The sequence below is a fragment of the Pristiophorus japonicus genome, chromosome 7 (assembly GCF_044704955.1).
Source record: "Pristiophorus japonicus isolate sPriJap1 chromosome 7, sPriJap1.hap1, whole genome shotgun sequence".
Taxonomy (NCBI): Eukaryota; Metazoa; Chordata; class Chondrichthyes; family Pristiophoridae; genus Pristiophorus; species Pristiophorus japonicus.
This window is the reverse complement of record NC_091983.1, coordinates 161,349,749-161,369,007: the sequence shown is the minus strand read 5'-3', so window position 1 is coordinate 161,369,007 and position 19,259 is coordinate 161,349,749. Positions and strand designations below refer to the sequence as shown.

General features: G+C 41.8%; 2 protein-coding genes across 5 annotated transcripts in view; one reads left to right on the top strand and one right to left on the bottom strand.

The window, feature by feature from the left end:
* Positions 1-236: 236 nt before the first annotated feature.
* mtfr2 (mitochondrial fission regulator 2) lies at positions 237-18,953 on the bottom strand. 2 transcript variants are annotated; one of them, XM_070885481.1, is made up of 9 exons: positions 18,761-18,953; positions 15,092-15,177; positions 11,150-11,281; positions 10,539-10,643; positions 5,954-6,072; positions 5,159-5,388; positions 2,555-2,882; positions 2,285-2,465; positions 237-822 (listed from the first exon to the last, which is right to left on the bottom strand). In XM_070885481.1, the coding sequence occupies exons 3-9, from the start codon at positions 11,210-11,212 to the stop codon at positions 727-729; spliced, it is 1,122 nt and encodes a 373-aa protein (XP_070741582.1). In that variant the 5' UTR covers positions 11,213-11,281; positions 15,092-15,177; positions 18,761-18,953; the 3' UTR covers positions 237-726. The 2 variants fall into 2 exon arrangements, with proteins under 2 accessions (XP_070741582.1, XP_070741581.1); XM_070885480.1 differs by lacking the exon at positions 15,092-15,177 and having other exon boundaries at positions 18,761-18,952.
* The window catches only part of armc1l (armadillo repeat containing 1, like), a 52,224-nt gene continuing 51,853 nt past the window's right edge, over positions 18,889-19,259 (top strand). For all 3 annotated transcript variants that reach the window (XM_070885485.1, XM_070885486.1, XM_070885482.1), the window contains exon 1: positions 18,889-18,977. The gene's annotated coding sequence lies outside the window, so the exon portion shown is untranslated. The remainder of the gene's footprint in view (positions 18,978-19,259) is intronic.

Sequence of the window (19,259 nt, the reverse complement as noted above, 5' to 3'; positions counted from 1 at the left end):
CTTTGGGACATTGTGAATGTATCCACCATAGCTTTTTTTTTTAAAAAAGTATTCTGTCCCTCCAAACGCAATACTAAAATTAAAAGCTAAAATATGTGTATTATCCAATGGATTCCAAGAAACCGTCCAAGAATTACTTGTACTGATTTCTTCCCTCCTCCAAAAAATGCAACCGACATGTGAAGCAATATATTTCAAATACATTAAACATCCAAGTGCAATAGGTGGTGGATAGCATTTATATACATTTTTTTTTTTAAAAACAGTGAACGAGAATTTTTCATTACAGTTTATCTGATGAACTACACTTTTACATGACTTTGTCTTGTTTAACTGTAAACAGGATTGAAGATCTAATCACCAATTTTTCAGAATTTACAAGCACAATCCCAAGCTAAAGAGATACATTAATTAAAAAGAATATTCGGTACCTGTACCAGCAAAGCATTAGCTCAGACTTACCAGGACTGTAGGTTTAGCATTTTAACAATCTGCTATTTTGAAAGAAATATAAACCCTTTAAAACATGAGTGATTTCATGAATAGCAAAAAAATACAAATTTAAAATTTACAATGTCTTGAGTTAGCCTTCTTCTATAAAAGTAATTTATCTTCAATGCCTAACTCCCAAATGGGAATTATTGTAAACAAGCATTTCTGCTTTGCTATTACTTATGTCCATTTTACTTGCACTATTGCCCAATTCTTTTCCAGAACACACGACAGTCAAGAACAGTTGCCAATATTTACATTTGTTGGTTGTAATATTTTACCAGTCTTCAAAATATTTGGTTTCTCATGTTTCAGGAGGTGTTGCCCAAACTGGAGGGAAAAAAAAGTCACAAATCAAAGATGTTGAGGCAAAGATTGTGGTATACTGGACTGCAAATGCAACATTCTTATAATCAGTCTACTTGCAGCATAAAGTTAACAATGTCTATTTCAAATGGATACTCTTCGATTACCCTTGTGTTGTGGATGTGTGGGTAACTACCACAGTGATCGAACAGTGCAATGTATTTAACTATACCACTATACTGTCCAAAGGCAGTTGAAGGTTTTAGAGGATTCAGCTCAGAAAATAAAAATGGAGAAAAAGTAGACAGTAAAACATCATTCTACATAGTTTACTTGTACTGCCTTCGAGTTACTACAAATACAAATACAATTCAGCAATTGAAAAAGACAAACCCTCAACTTTATAAGATGAGTAATAGATTCTAGGAAAGATGAATCACATTTTAGACCACTCCTAAAGTAATTCACTATACTCAAATAAATGAGCCCTGTCTATCAATAACAAACCATACTATTTTATAGTGTACATTTGGCTGATATTTTGGTAATCCCTGGCCTAATCATGTATGCTGTTAATAGCTTTTTTTCCTTTGCTCCACTGGCATCAATTACAGACATGCCTTCAAAGGAACTAGCATGTAGGATATGTCTGGAAGCCAACTTAGACACATTCAGATTGAGAAATAAGTGCCTGTATACTCAACCAGTGCTCATCTTTCCCAGCTTAAGTGTCTCCCAATTGGATGACAGTTTCACTCTGCTGCTTCCAAATAGGTCTTCAACTGGCTTCAGAAAAGTAGCTTCTTAATGCAAGGAAGGCCAGAAATACAGGCATATTTCCTGCCAAATGTTAGGATACTCATTTTCCTTCGTCTCAATGTAGATTCAAGGACCAGGAAATATAGAGATGTCTTATTAACAAGGTTTATTAATAAATACACCAATACAATCCATTACTTAGAGCATCAGGTACTATGTAAATAAGATGCCAAACACCTGTTGAGGCCCCCTCTCCACGGTTGATTTGCCCAGAAGCAGCCAGAGCCTATCAAATTTTTGTTGGGACCACAAACAGAAAAAATAATTTAGGCATCAAGCAATTTATTGATGAGCCATATTGCAAAACTCATTACTATCATAAGAACATAAGAATTAGGAACAGGAGTAGGCCATCTAGCCCCTCGAGCCTGCTCCGCCATTCAATAAGATCATGGCTGATCTGGCCGTGGACTCAGCTCCACATACCCGCCCTCTCCCCGTAACCCTTAATTCCCTTATTGGTTACTATCAGAGAACTTCCAACAGAATTTTTAAATATTTGTTTGTAATGATCTCTACAATTTGAAAGTCAGATTACTGCTAAAGTCAACTGTTCAATCTTTCTTTTTTTTTAAAATAAGTATTTGCTACAAATAATGACATAAGAAACTTTGACAATCATGCTAGGGAACTTAAATGGGACAATGTTTCACATGAACCAACATACCCTTGAAGTCTCTGGACTTGATAGAGGAGAGAACTCAAAGGACTCATTTTCTTTATCAGAAGAATCATTGATGTATCGGTGTGCAAACTTGCGTTTTAAAGCATCAGCAATAAGTGCTGCTGGATCAGAAATGGGTGCTTTTATTGCCGATTTCTTCCCAATGGGTGTTCCTCCAGGTGACCTTTAAAAATAAGATAATAAATTATTAAACAATGCCAAATCCCCCAAAAGAGCGTTCCAGTCCCTTATGTTCAAGAAAGAAAAATTTACCTCTCTACTACTCTTAATTTAACATTCTGCATGTCCTTTAAAACATCCATCATGCTGAAGGGCTTTGAGAATTTTTCAGTTAGCTTTGGTTTGATGGTCACATGACTAGAGTTTCTTTTCATAGCTTGGCGCACTCTGATGAGATCTCTAGCTGATAGAGCACTGTTCTCAGTAGTTGACATTGGAGGAGGTGGTGGAGGTAGTGCGGCAGTAGTCATTGATGGATTGCTCAAAGCACCAAGTGGTGTGGATGTTAATTTTGGAGGAGGCATGGAGGCAGCAGGAGTACCAGGAATGGGAAAGCCATTTGATCCCAATTGAGTTAAACCTAGGGGCAGTAACAAAAACTATTTTAAAGAGCAATGTTTAATATTGATATACAATTCATCATGAAAATATATACATTTGATGAGATTATTGTGATCTACAATAATTAAATAACGACTAAACAATACTAAAATAATGAAAACGAAATATAAAACATGCATCGTAGATACAAAAGTTAAATACTGCGGATGCTAGAAATCTGAAATTTTACTTTGTGCAATCGTACCTTTTGTCATGTAATCTCTCCTGCCTTTCACACTATCAGACCCTCCCTTTTGTTCTTTCCTCCCCTCCCACTTGCTTAAATTTCTAACTTTTTCCCGTTCTGATGAAAGGTCACCGACCTGAAATGTTAACTCGGTTTCTTTACTCACAGATACTGCCTGACCTGCTGAGTATTTCCATGCATAGTAGAAAGCAAGGTGCTGTACAGATTTCTGAACTACAATGACTGGATCCAAATTTTGTGTGTTCCTTACTGAGATTGATGGGAAGAATTCACTTTACACATCAGCCATTTTTTATTTCTCCAGATGCTCAAAAATTGGGGGGAAAAAAAAAAAAAACAGGAAAATGTATGTTTTTCTCAACTGGTTAACTAAATTGCTGGAATGTACAGCTTTGAAACATGCCAGTTCTGAAAATGCAATTTTCTTAATGGGTTTTTAGTTAAAATAGGTATTTCACAGAGATAGTTTAGAATTATGTGGTGTATTTGGATTGCTAGAAGGCATTTGATTAGGAGCCACATAAAAGGTTACTGCACAAGATAAAAGTTCACGGGGTTAGGGGTAACATATTAGCATGGATAGAGGATTGGCTAACTAACATAAAACAGAGTCGGGATAAATGGATCATTTTCCATTTGGCAAACAGTAACTAGTGGGGGCCACAGGCATCGGTGCTGGAGCCTCAACTATTTACAATCTATATTAATGACTTGTATGAAGGGACCGAGTGTAATGTAGCCAAGTTTGCTGATGATACAAAGATGGGTGGGAGAGCAAATTGTGAGGACCACAAAAAATCTGTAAAGGGATATAGTCATCATCATCATCATAGGCAGTCACAGTTGGGACAGATAGTCGTTGTGTCCATGAGGGTCCTGACGTTCCAGGTCCCGAACTTCATGTTAGAGGAGTGGAAGATGCCTGTGCGCGAGTTCTTTTAACGTGGGGTGGTCATTGCATACCGGCTACCACACGGGCTTAGCTGAGCAAAGTCTTGATCCAGTAGCAAGGGGATCCAAGACGACTGGAGACCAGGCACTGCTATATGGGCCGCCGGCTCATTGGAGTTCAGAAGAATGAGAGGTGATCTTATCGAAACATATAAGATAATGAGGGTGCTCGACAAGGTAGATGCGGAGAGGATATTGCCACTCAGGGGAAACTAAAACTAGGGGACATAGTCTCAGAATAAGGGGTCACCCATTTAAAACGGAGATGAGGAGGAATTTCTTTTCTCAGGGTTGTAAATCTGTGGAATTCTCTGCCCCAGAGAGCTGTGGAGGCTGGGTCATTGAATATATTTAAGGTGGAGATGGACAGATTTTTGAACAATAAGGGAATAAAGGGTTATGGGGAGCGGGCAGGGAACTGGATCAGCCATGCTCGAGGGGCCAAATGGCTTGTTCCTGCTCCTATTTCTTATGTTCTAATGGCTGTTCAACCCATTCCAGTTCATCCATTCAGAAGCTACAATCCCACTTATCACAGCATTGTTATTTAAATAGTTCCAGCTTTTTCCTCTTCCAATTCCGTAAAGTTCATTCCACATATTAATCACTCATTGTGAGGAGCCGCTTTCTATTAATTTGGGTCTGTACCCTTTTCTTACTGTCACATTTGAATTTGAAGTAATGCTCCAGAATTAACTTTTGTACATCATTTATGATGGGCACTTTTGTGAGCTCTATTCTTGGTCATCAACTTTCAAGGTTGTAAAGCCCAAGTTTCTTCTAATCTCTTGTCATTATGAGGACAGATTGTCTAATTATTCTTTTCTGTATCATCTTCAAGTCCAGTGTCTCTTGCGTCCCATTGACCAGAACTAAATATAGTATTCAAGGTGCAGTGTGACCAAAACATCTCTCTAAAAAGATCTTTCACATTTCATCTACTACATACATAAATACAAATATTTGCTTTGCTTTTGCTGCTATACACAATCCAACTTTGCAGTCCCTTTACCTCAAATATCCATTTTAGTTACAGTCAACAAAAAAAATCTTTTGAATGCTGGACAACAGATCAATCAATCTTCTACAGAACTTACTAGGAGTACCCGGTCTTTGATCCTGCATTGTAATAATCATAGCAATTTGTGACCTCAGATGAGACAACTCATCTTCAAGTTGAGAGATTTTATTCAAGGCATTTTCATTTGATGCACCAAGGTTCCAAGTATTATTCCTGCTTTTCAATTGATTTACAGAAGCCGTTGGCCTACACTGTTCTTGCATTGAGCTAATCATCTGTTCAACTTTGACAGGGCGCACTTCATTCCTTCGAGAAAATAAAAGCAAACAATTCAATCTCAACATTGCACAAAACAAATCAGATTTTTAACATTTTCATTCCCAATTTTACCTTGACAGAATGCTCCAACAATGAACTACTCCATAGCCTCTGCGGTAAGCTAGACCCTGTTAACGGACTTTACGATGATATTCTGATGATATTGATTGTGCAGTTTTTAATTAAATATTGCACTAAATCAAATATAGATCAGAATTTTATGTTCACTCCAGTTTTGTGTAATTTGACTACACATCAGTCACTTAATGCTGTAGATGGGGCTGAGCCATATTTCAGAATGGTGCTGTTTAATTTAAAAGCCTGCTTTGCAATGGCACAGAATTCAATTTTTTATTTTATTTTTTAAATTGTCTATTATATGGATTTGCAGATTCTACAAATCCACAAAAAACTGCCAACACACTTAACCCTAATGAGTGACAACATATAGCTAATTATTTGATTATTAACCTCTCAAATGAAAACTATTTTAAAAAATCAGCACAATGTGTGAATATATCTACAATACTAAAGATAGGGTATGCATACATACCTAAATCGAGTGAAAATGTCACCTTCATCATCAGCAAGCCATGGTACATCAGCCAGAGATGGAACCATAGGTTTATGCCTATATTTACATGAGTCAGGCACACTTACCCCTGCTAAAAGCTATAAAAAGACAAAAAGTCACATTTACGACATTTAATAAATCAATGTATAAACATTTACAAATAAGATGCACAAAAGGTAACTAGAAATAGATTTCAAAACAGGTCAGTGGGTAACAAATATACACACTAACTGGAACCAAATTACAGTGGGTTTGACATAAACAAAGCCTTGAAGTTAGACACGGATCTGTAAAAGCTCACTTCCTGGTGAGCTGTGTGGAGAGATATTCAGTATCTGTCTATAACTCAGTCAACTGCAAAGGACATTGTTACCTACTGGTGATTATTTCAAAATAATTGGTCCAAAAATTGTAAACCACAAAAAATTGCAAGGTTTATGATAACAAGTGTTTTTTTGTTAAAATAGATGGATATTCACTCCAAATCAAAGGCCCCCCCCACCTCCACCCCCAAAACTTAGATGCCCTCTTCATTTTTATCTCCACATTCACTCCAAAAGTAGAGTAAACCTTCAATTACTGCTTTGCCTTTATCTTTTGAGTAACAAGTGCCCGGTAGTCTCAGCAGGAATTCAGCACGCGATGCAATTGGCCTCAAACTCTATTTGAGGGATTAAACACTTAAATCACCAAGTTATTCTGTTTGTTTCAATTAACTGGTTTAGAGAAAGCAGCTTAACATGGTGCAGCAGAGGAGAGATAACAGTCCAATCCTCTGATGTGCACAGAATATTGGCAATGCCGAATACTTCATAATTCCAGGATGATTCCACATGCAGGAAATATTTCTGGCTGCTTGCGATTAAACTCAAAGTTTCTGAGCTTAAAAAGCAGCTGGGAACATGGTCACCTACTGGAGACTAATGGTTGCTGGAATGCACATTCTAGTCAGTGGTCACCTTGCAAACAGAGTGAATTAGTAAGGAAGAGAAGTTGGTGACCATCCATTGGGATAGGAAGAGGAGACAGGAGCACAGGGATCCCACAAGTTTTGAATTGACAAACAGGTATGGAGCACCGAGGACTTGTTACAAATGACCGCAAGTCACAGGAGGTCAACTACAACCAATGCCGCAGCACCACGAGTAAATGGTTGCCCAAGAGACAATGGAAGTGAAACCCAGAAGTACAGTGATTAATAATAAGGAATTCTATAGGCAGAAGAACAGCCAGGTACTTTTGCATTCACAACTGAGAGACCCGAATGGTGTATTGCGTTCCAGATACCAGGGGAACCAGTGCATAAGATTTTGAGAGGATAGGGGGAACAACCATGTTGGATTCAATGACATAGGAAGAATTACCGTTGAAGTTCTGCAAAGGGAATTTCAGGAATTAGAAGATAGATTGAAGAGCAGGACCTCAAGGATTGTAATGTCAGAAATACTACTGGTGACCAATGATTGGGTCTAATGTCCGCACTAGAAGAGTAACTAGTGCTGTGCAGGTTTAAAATAATGTGGCAATTAGGAAGGAAAATAAACAATATGAGGAAAAGAGAAGAAAGCAAAAGGGACAAGAGATGAAGGAAATGTAAAAAAAGAAAAACAACAGGAAAATAATAAAGCACACAAGTGGAGCGATTAAAAAGGTAAGATTGCTAAGCAGCAAGAGGTAGGTTGGTAAATGCACAATAAAATTGATGACCTAGAGACACAAATTGCTTTGGGTGGTATGATTAAAACAACATTAACAGAGACATAGCTTAGATTTGGGTAGGACAGAGCTAAATATTCCTGGTTCAGGAGAGATAAAGTAGGGAAAAGAGGGTGGCAATATTAATGAACGATTCCATTACACTAGAACGCAAGGATGATATACGGGATGGTGCAAATCTACTTCATTAAAGTTACTCTATTGGAAGTTTATTATAGACTGCTATAGTGGAAAGAAGATAGAGGAAGAGCTATGTAGACATATTAGAGAAAGACACAGAAATAACAGGACCATAATAATGGTTGACTTTAATTATCAAAAGATAACAAGGGTACAAGTGGCAAAGAATTGGAAAGGTTTCTACAATGTGTCAAGGATTGTTTTCTAGATTACTAGGTTTTTAAATCCAACAAGAAACAAGACTGTAAAAAGTAAAACACTGCAGATCATAGAATTATAGAATAATATAGCACCGAAGGAATGAATTGGAGATGGGGTGGGACCAATGTTCCCTGTAAGCTGCGTTTTGTTCTGTGCAGGCTGTTTTTTTCCCCCCCAATGTGTGGTCCCTTCAAATTTCTATACATGCACGGTATTTCCAATGTAATAGCTTGTGAGCAGCCTACGCGGGACTTTATAGATTATTGCGCGGCCGCACACACGCGCAGCTTAAAAGGAACAGTATGTGAGACTTACGGTGGGACTTACAGCAAACCGAGTTTATTTACTAAGTAGTCTATTTAAACAGAGTTTATACAAACTACAGCAAACAGAACTCAAGACCGAAAATCTCCCGATAAAAGCAGGATTATTTTTCCAGCAAAATGCATTGAGTGGAGGATAGTTACATAATACAAATTATGTGCTTAAAATCAATCCCAGTGATTAATGGGGGAATGACCAAATATTCTCAATTTTGGTTAGGACATTGATGTCACTATATGCAACCTAATTTCAATGGCAAAGTCGCATCCTGATTAAGTCATTAGGATGCACATACCAGTTCAATCACAGATTTGACGAGCAACAAGTATCCTGCTCACAGGAGGCCCAAGCCCAAGTGGCAGCCTCCTGCTGCAAGAATTCCTGTTCACACCCGCCAGCCAAGCAGCGATTTCTGCTGGGTTCGGGTTGGAGTCAGAGCCTAAATATGAAAATGACACCCTGGAGTTAAAATCTCTGAGCCACAGCATGTGAGTTTGTCACTCGCCCCAGCCCCCTGTACAATGCCCCAAGTTAAAATCAAGGTCATTTTGTAAGTTTTAGGTGCCCTGCTTTAATGAGGATGTCAACACCATGGAAAAGATAAAGAGATGTACTAGGATGCTACCAGGTTTATATACAAGAGAGACTAGGGAAACTGAAGCCCTTTTTAATAGAACACAGAAGGTTATTTGATTGAGATTTTCAAGATCCTGAGGGGTTTTGATAAGGTAAAATCGGGAAGAACTATTTCCACTAGTCAGTGAGTTATTAATCAGGGGGCATAAATTTTAAAAGGGGCATGGATAAATATTTGAAGAAGAAAATGTTTTAAACAGTATATAGATAGCTCTTTCAGATAGCTGGCAGAGGATTAATGGGCCAAATAGCCCATTCCTGTGCTGTAAAATATGATGATTTTAGGAGGTGTACAATAATCCAGCAAATCTATATCTATGTGCTTTTCCTCCTGACTCAAGGTATTGGCCTCGTTCTTCACCCAGCTTGGAATGGACCAGGAATGCCCAAAAGTCTTCAGTTTTGAACTTTCCAGGGTTTTAACTTTTTAAAACAACCAGTAAGTACATAATTAAAACAATGATCTTCAAAAAATATAACTTATTTTTATTGACCACAGACTGCAGTCTCCATTGTAAAATCTTCTTTTATTCAGGATTGTTTTGTAATTAGTAATTAAAGTTATATAAATCATTGAGAAGCAAATAATCACAACATCCAAGAAACTTAAACAACAACACAAGAACTAGGAGCAGGAGTAGGATGTGCGGCCACTCGAGCCTGTTCCACCATTCAATATCATATGGCTAATTTACAACCTCAACACCGCTTTCCTGCCCTAACCCCATAAGATAAGTAAAATAAGATGGCATCTCATTGGGTACGTTAAATATCAAAGCTACATAATACAAATTGTGTCATTTGCATCTATAGAACTCTTCAAACTATTGACTGTTTTCATACTTACCTATTTGAAGTTATTATCGGCTCAGTTTAAGATGCCATGTTCTAATTATTGACCATTCATGACGTCTGCACATTTGAGCTGCATGGAGTGATTCAGTTTAACTCCTCACCCAGGTAAGCAGGGAGAGGCAAATTAAGTGATTTACCTTATGATGATGTATAGGGGAGGCGAGAGTGGTAGAAGACAATATACAGGTTGAGAGTCCGAAATTCGGAATGTTCCGGAAACCAGGCCGATCCATGGCAGGGTCATCCGGGATCTGGAAAATGTTCCAAAGTCCGGACCCACCTCGGACCCCCTCCCCCCCACATTACCTCGGCTGCCGCCGGACCTCCACCCCCCCCCCCCCACCTTGCCCCCATTACCGCGGCCCAGGCGTTTCTGGATTTGGGGTGTCAGAAAGACGTTTCGAAATCCGGAACGGCCTCGGTCCCGAGGTTTTTGGATGCTCCAGCCGCACCACAAGCGACACTGCTGAAAGTTTCGCACAGGCTCATGTCTGAAGTTTCAAAATAATTACAAGACATTGGAAGGCTAAGAAATTGGCACGGTCTGTCAACTTTTGGATACAAGAAAAACTTAAAATCAGTTGAAATCTGAGAATTTATCAGTAAAATATAAACAATTTTCACCCAAAACATTAACTTAAATTTCTCTGACCTGAAAGCAGACTCTGGGCCAATGATTTAATGGAAGAATTGATCCTATCCTTCGAACAATACTACGAGACTGTCCGTATGGTTTGCTTTGCCATAGTGGTATGAGCTGTTTAAATAAACACACACATTGGCATGCATAGTTGTACAACATTGTTGTTTTAACAGCAAAATGTAAAAAGTACTGCAAAGTTTGAGAGCTGTGATCTTTCCTTTTAGCAAAAAATGTATTTTTCTTCAAACTGTCCATTTTAAAATTGTGATAATATTACACTATTTTAAAGATAGATTTATAACTGGGCACTACAAAGCAATATGCATTCAGACTTAAAAAAGAGTGATCAAGTCAGTTCTACTTTAACACTTCTTTACATTGACAGCACCAACATCTATTTCTTTCACCCATGTCTAATAATATTTCAGTCCACTATAACCCTGCCCTAAGGACACAGTACTGAATTTTAGATGTACAGCTTTAGTGGGAAGCTGTGCATCTCATACTGTACACCATAAATGAATAGAGGGAAATTGCAACTGTTTTAACAAGAGTTGAAAATAACATTGTCCAAACCCCAGTTACAATCAACAGATAGCACAAGAACTTTGTGAACTTACCAAGTCAGATGGTATTCCAAAGTACTCTAGTAGCTCACAAATAAAATTAAGCAGGCGAGACATGAGATGATTTAGGAGTAGTCACCACAGCAGAAGAACATTTAATCATAAGGACCGAGTTAGGATAAAATTCTATGAAGGATGAAAAAGAGTAATTTATACACAGAATTTCAGAGGACAACAAAATTGCATCAAATCAACTGTGGCAATAATTTCCTGATTTTGAAAGTCTCATGCTAATGTTTGGAAGAGCTCATTTCCAAATTTGCTTTTTGAAGCGTTTTAAACCCTGACTAAACCTTTTTGACCATATACTTAAGTCACACTCAAATTTCTCTTGAAACTTGCAGATCAGAGACCAAATAACTAGCAAGCACCATCCATCACATTATAACAACCTAATTCTGATCATCACACCAAGAAAATAAAAACACAAATACTGTACATCATTATTTTTGTTCACATACAATGAGATGCTACATGTCACTATTGTTATGTATTGAATAAAGAATCTGAGCAGATACTGTGAGCTCAAAGTAAGGTGTGACCGAAGTCCTTTATTGCAGGTCTCCAGAGTGCCTCTCCAGTCCGTGAGGCCTCCTTATAGACAGGTGCTCCCAAGGGATTGTGGGATCCCTTGGGACTTCAGGGGATGAGCCCTCTGGTGGTTAAACAAGGTATTTACAGGTTTACATATATAACAACTATACCACCACCTGGCAAGACGTATACAGCAGTAAGTGTATAACTTAAAAGAGGAAGGGTAATCTGAGGGTCACAACAACAACTTGTATTTATATAACACCTTTAACGTTGTAAAATGTCCCAAGACGGTTTACAGGAGTGTTACAAGTCAAGATTTGACACCAAGCCACATAAGGAGAAATTAGGGCAGCAGACCAAAAGCTTGGTTAAGGAGCTTCTTAAAAGGAGGAGAGAGAGAGAGAGAGAGAGAGAGAGAGAGAGAGAGAGAGAGAGAGAGAGAGAGAGAGGAGGGAGGGAGGGGGGGGGTTTAGGGAGGGAATTCCAGAGGTTAGGGCCGAGGCAACGGAAGGCATGGACAACAACGGTTGAGCGATTGTAATCAGGGATGCTCAAGAGGGCAGAATTAAAGGAGCGCAGACATCTCGGACGGTTGTGGGACTGGAGGAGATTACAGAGATAGGATGGGGCAAGGCCATGGAGGAATTTGAAAACAAGGATGAGAATTTTGAAATTGAGGCGTTGCTTAACCGGGAGCCAATATAGGTCAGCAAGCACAGGGGTGATGGGTGAACAGGATTTGGTGCGAGTTAGGACACGTGCAGCCAAGTTTTGGATGACCTCAAATTTACATAGGGTAGAATGTGGAAGGCCAACCAGGAGAGGGCCGGAATAGTCAATTCTAGGAGATAAAAAAAGGCATGAATGAGGGTTTAAGCTGCGGATGAGCTGAGGCAAGGGCAGAGAATGGCAATGTTATGGAGGTGGAAAGAGACAGTTTTAGTTATGCCGCGGATATCAGAACATAAGAAATAGGAGCAGTAGTCTACTTGGCCCCTCAAGCCAGCTCCGCCATTCAATAAGATCATGGTGGATCTTCTACCTCAACTCTACTTTCGTGCATTATCCCCATATCCCTTAATATCCAAAAGTCTATCAATCTCTGTTTCGAATATACTCAATGACTACTCCAGAGGCTGTGGAGGGTCAGAGAATTTCAAAGATTCACCACCCTCTGAGTGAAGAGATTTCTCCTCATCTCAGTCCTAAATGGCCGACCATTTATTCAGAGACTGTGACCCATGGTTCTAGACTCCCCAGCCAGGAGAAACATCCTCCCTGCATCAACTCTAAGAATTTTGTATGTTTCAATGAGATCCCCTCATTCTTCTAAACTCTGGAGAACGTAAGCGTAGTCTACTTAATCTCTCTTCATAGGACAATCCCCCCATCCAAGGAATCAGTCTAATGAACCATTGTTGCACTCCCTCTATGGCAAGTATATCCTCCCTTAGGTAAGGAGACCAAAACTGTACACAATACTCCAGGTACAGTCTCATCAGCGCCCTATAGAATTACAGGATGACATATTTACTCTTGTACTCAAATCCTCTTGCAATAAAGGCCAACATACCATTGCTGTACCTGCATGCTAACTTTCAGTGATTCGTGTACAAGGACACCCAGGTCCCTCCGACTCTCTGTTTTCTGTCCATTAACCAATCCTCAATCCGTACTAGTATATTACCCCCAATCCTATGAGCCCTAATTTTGTTTAATAATCTCTTGTGTGGCACCATGGTCGGAGCTCATTTCAGGGTCAAATATGACACCAAGGTTGCGAACAGTCTGGTTCAGCCTCAGACAGAAGTTGGGGAGAGGGATGGAGTCAGTGGCTCGGGAACGGAGTTTGATGCGGGGACCGAAAACAATGGCTTTGGTCTTCTCAATATTTAATTGGAGAAAATTTCTGCTCATCCAGAACTGGATGTCGGACAAGCAGTCTGACAATTTAGAGACCGTGGTGAGGTAGAGCTGGGTGTCATTAGCGTACATGGGGAAACTGACACAGTGTTTTTGGATAATGTCGCCAAGGGGCAACATGTAGATGAGAAATAGGAGGGGATCAGGATAGATCCTTCGGGGACACCATAGGTAACAACGTGGGCGTGGGAAGAGAAGCAATTGCAGGTGATTCCCTGGCAATGATTAGATAGATATGAATGGAACCAGGCAAGTGTTGTCCCACCCAGCTGGATGACGATGGAGAGGCATTGGAGGAGGTTGGAATGGTCAATCGTGTCAAAGAATGACAAGGAGGGATAGTTTACACCTTTGTCACAGTCACAAAGGATGTCAATTGTGACTTTGACGAGAGCCGTTACGGTACTGTGGCAGGGGTGGAAACCGGATTGGAGGGGTTCAAACATGGAGTTGCGGGAAAGATGGGCACAGATTTGGGAGGCGACAACATGTTCAAGGACTTGAGAGGAAAGGGGGGGTTGGAGATGGGGTGGTAGTTTGCAAGGATGGAGGGGTCAAGGGTTGTTTTTTTTGAGATGGATGATGACGTCAGATTTGAGGGAGAGGGGGACAGTACCCGAGGAGAACCGTTAACAATGTCAGTTAACATTGGCGCCAGAAAAGGAAGTTGGGTGGTCAGCAGTTGTGTGGGAATAGGGTCGAGGGAGCAGGAAGTGGGTCACATGGACAAAATGAGCGCGGAAAGGTCACAAGGGGAGATTGGAGAGAAACTGGAAAAGGATGAGTTCAGGGCTAGGGCAGGGGGGAACCTTAGAGGAAGCTTAGCCGAGTGGGCTAGGTGAAGGAAGGGAAGTGGCAGAGGCAGCTGAATGGATGGTCTCAACTTAGAGACAAAAAAGTCTATGAGCTCCTCGCATTTGTTGTCGGAGAAGTCAGGAGAGAGGAGTTTAAGAAGATGGTTAGCAGTAGAGAATAGAAGCCAGGGTTTATCTTTGCATTCAGAATGATTCTGGAACAGTGAGCAATTTTGGCAGATGAGAACAGGACTTGGTAATGCTTTATGTGGTCCAGCCAGATCTGGCGTTGAATGGCTAAACCAGCTGTCCGTCATATCCATTCAAGTCTGAGTCCCTTGGACTTAGGGGAACGAAGATGAGGGCCGTACCGGGGCAATGGCCAAGGCAAGAGAGAATAATTGTTTTAATAGAGACTAGGACGTTAAAAGTGGTGGAGTGTGTGTGATTGAGCAGATTAGTCATGGTGAATGGAGGGCCAAAGGCTGGACAGTTGGGATTTCGTAAATACAGTTGTGAGAGAGTTTTTTCCCCACACTTTATATTCAAAGTACTCTCCCATTTTATAGAAGGAGATAATGGAATTTTTAAACTCTTCACTTTAAAGATGTTAATTTGATCACTGTCATGAAGTCCGAGAGTCAGGTCTCCCCATACAGTTTGTCTGTTCAGTGATAATTACAGAATCATCCTGGACGACCCTGTTGCAAGCAGTACAACTTCAAACCACCCAGACAGCCACTCTGGAGTTCGTTGTTCCTCCTTAAGCTGAAATTAAAATGAAAACTCTTTACTTTGCCTGTATAACATTTAACTGCATTTAGTAAATTATACTAGTGGATCTCCATTGCTCATGGCAAGTTGGGCCATATGATCACTCTCCCCCTGTGTTGCTATTTCTCTATCTGTCTATCTCATTCTTTTTCTGTTTCTCACTTCCCAAACTATCTGCTTCACTATCTATCAACTTCTGCTTCTCTCTTGTTTTTTTTTTCAGATGGAAAATAGTGAATGGAGCACCATAGTGTGACAGTGAAAGGAGCCACTGAGGGCTGTGAGCTACAATTGTGGGAAAATGTAGCCTGCAGCCCTCAACAGCTCCTTTATCATCTCCACCCTTTCACTTGGCTTTCTACCAGGGGTTGCGAAACCACTCAACAGCCAGTCTGATAAGGTTTAACGAATCAATATAGCTTTGTAAATCAGCTGTAAACCAACCGGTGGTCATAGAAGGTTTTGCAGGAGGGTCGCACACCTCGGAAACTGTATAACTATGGGTGAAACCATTGTTCTTTGAAAGGTTCGTCGGAACTCTTCCCCTGCATATGCTTGAATAAAGATCGGAGTTCTAAACCAAGGTTTTGTCGGAGTGATTCCGTGGTCGCTATACGAGCTGGAGTTTATTGTGTTCCTCACACAGATGAGGCTGCACACAGGGAGGTTAAAGTAACAGTGACCTCAGTCTTTAATAAGACACTGCACAGTGAGGAACAGGCCTTAGGGGCATCTGTTGTAGATGAACAGTCCCTTGTGATCTTCCTCTGCCATGTGGTGGTTAGCAAGTGTGGCAGAGCATGCAGCTCGTTTGCAAGCTCGTTGGAGGTGCCCCTTGTTCCACAGCTCTTGCAAACATACCCTTTGAAGCGGCATGAATAGGTTGAATGGAAGCCTCCACAGTGCCAACAAGGTGTGAATTGCCTTGCATTCATCTGGGTCACTTGAGGCCTGCTGGCAGTTGCAAACTCGTGGGTTCTGCCCTGTACATTCCTGCTTGCAAACACAGTTCCAGTTAATTTATGAACATTGCTAGCACTTGTGCTGAGAGATTTGTTTGGTATTATCACTGGTGGACATAAACACCTGTGCTATCGCAATGGCCTTACTGAGGGTCGATGTCTCTACAGTCAAATGTTTTCCTAGGATGGTCTCCTGGCCAATGCCCAGTACAAAAAAGTCTCTGAGCATCTGCTCCAGGTAACCATCAAACTCACATTGTCCTGCAAGTCGCCTTAGCTCGGCGACGTAGCTCGCCACTTCCTGACCTTCAGATCGCTGGCACGTGTAGAACCAATACCTCGCCATCAGCACGCTCTCCCTTGGGTTAAGATGCTCCCGAACCAGTGTACACAGCTCCACATACGACTTATCTGTGGGTTTCACCGGAGCCAGAAGATTCTTCATGAGGCTGTAGGTCAGTGCCCCGCAGACCGTGAGGAGGACCGCTCTCCTTTTTGCAGCGCTTCCTTCTCTGTCCAGCTCGTTGGCTACAAAATACTGGTCTAGCTGTTCGACATAGGCTTCCCAGTCCTCACCCCCTGAGAACTTCTCCAGGATGCCCACAGTTTGCTGCATCTTTGCGTTGGATTCGTATTCTCATCGCCAGTTATTGTGTTCCTAACACAGATGAGACTGCACACAGGGAGGTTAAAGTAACAGTGACCTCAGTCTTTGATAAGACACTCCAGAGTGAAGAACAGGCCTTCGGGGGCTGGCTTATATACAGTGCTCCCAAGAGATGCTGGGATCCCTTGGGACTTCAGGGGATGAGCTCCCTGGTGGCGGAACTTGGGAGTGCATGCTTTACAGATACAGAACAGAGTTGGTCCCTTATTTCAGGGGATCCACCTTGAAGAGAAGTCTTCTTTTTATCCCAAAGAAATTCCCAGCCTATCCAATCTTTCGTCATAGCTAAAATTCTCGAGTCCAAGCAACATCCTCGTAAATCTCCTCTGTACCCTCTCTAGTGCAATCACATCTTTCCTGTAATGTGATGACTAGAATTGCATGCAGTACTCTAGCTGTGGCCTAACTAGTGTTTTATACAGTCAAGGATAACCTCCTTGCTCTTGTATTCTATGCCTAGGCTAATAAAGGCAAGTGTCCCATATGCCTTCTTAACCACCTTATCTACCTGCCCTTCTATCTTCAGGGATCTGTGGACATGCACTCCAAGGCCATTCAGTTCCTCTACACTTCTCAGTGTCCTATCATTTATTGTGTATTCCTTTGCCTTGTTAGCCCTCCCCAAATGCATTACACACCAGCCTGTCCTCGCCACTCAGCACTGCCCCCCAGTCATCAAGATCCACGGCACGGCCCTGGACAACGTGGACCACTTCCCTTATCTCGGGAGCCTCCTATCAACAAGAGCAGGCATTGACGATGAGATCCAACACCACCTCCAGTGTGCCAGTGCAGCCTTCGGCCGCCTGAGGAAAAGAGTGTTTGAAGACCAGGCCCTCAAAACTGCCACCAAGCTCATGGTCTACAGGGCTGTAGCAATACCCGCCCTCCTGTATGGCTCAGAAACATGGACCATGTACAATAGACACCTCAAGTCGCTGGAGAAATGTCTCCGCAAGTTCCTACAAATCCCGAGAGGATAAACGCACCAACATTAGCGCCCTCGACCAGGCCAACATCCCCAGCATTGAAGCACTGGCCACATTTGATCAGCTCTGTTGGGCAGGCCACATTGTTTGAATGCCAGACACAAGATTCCCAAAGCAAGCGCTCTACTCAGAGCTCCTTCACAGCAAACAAGCCCCAGGTGGGCAGCGACACCTTACAAAGATATCCTCAAAGCCTCCCTGATAAAGTGCAATATCCCTACTGACACCTGGGAGTCCCTGGCCAAAGATCGCCCTAAGTGAGGAAATGTATCCGGGAGGGCACTGAGAACCTCGAGTCTCGTCACTGAGGGCATGCAGAAATCAAGTGCAGGCAGCGGAAAGAGCGTGCGGCAAACCAGTCCCACCCACCCTTTCCCTCAACGACTATCTGTCCCACCTGTGACAGAGACTGTGGTTCTCGTATTGGACTGTTCAGCCACCAAAGAACTCATGTTAAGAGTGGAAACAAGTCTTCCTCGATTCCGAGGGACTGCCCATGATTACCTCACACTTCTCCAGATTGAATTCCATTTGCCACTGTTCCGCACATTGATATCTTCCTGCAGTCTACCCCTTTCTTCTTCGTTATCAACTACACGGCCAATTTTTGTATCATCTGCAAACTTCTTAATCATACTCCCTACATTGTCCAAAACAATGTCAACGTTCAAGATTAGATTGGATAGGTGAGTCAAAGAAGGGATGAAGGGATATAAGAACAGGTTGGGTTAATGTGATTAAGACTATTTGCTCAGAGGGTAAGCGCGGACAGGGATTGGTTGGGTTAATGGCCGTTGACATTGTAAATCAGGAAGTAGCATTTCGGAGACCTTAAGCTCGAGCTTTAAAAGCCGTCTGACTAGCGTAGAAACAAACTAATCAACAGTATCACAGACACGGCAAGTGACATTGATGGCGCGATGCCTTAGTTAGTTAGTTAGTTTCCTTCACTCACTCACCTCCGCCATCTCCTGCAGCTTCTTCAACAACAAATTCAAATCTCGGGTAAGTAACCGAAAAGGATCCGCCTTTCAGTAAAGCTTCGCAGGATTGGTCGCATTGAGTTGCTCTCCGAAGTGACCAATGAGGGGCAGTGTTCCGCCAGAAGAGCGCGCGCGGAAATCCCGAGCAGAAAAAAAGAAGCAGCGCAGAGAATGAGTGCGGATCTGGGAGTGAGTGAGTATCTGGGAGAGAGAGAGTGCGGATCTGGGAGCGAGGGAGGATCTGTGAGGGAGTGAAGATCTGGGAGGGAGTGAGTGAAGATCTGGGAGGGAGGGAGTGAGGATCTGGGAGTGAGGGTCTGGGAGGGAGGGAGTGAGGATCTGGGAGAGGGGGTGAGTGAAGATCTGGGAGGGAGGGAGTGAGGATCTGGGAGGGAGGGAGTGAGGATCTGGGAGGGAGGGAGTGAGGATCTGGGAGAGGGGGTGAGTGAAGATCTGGGAGGGAGGGAGGGAGGGA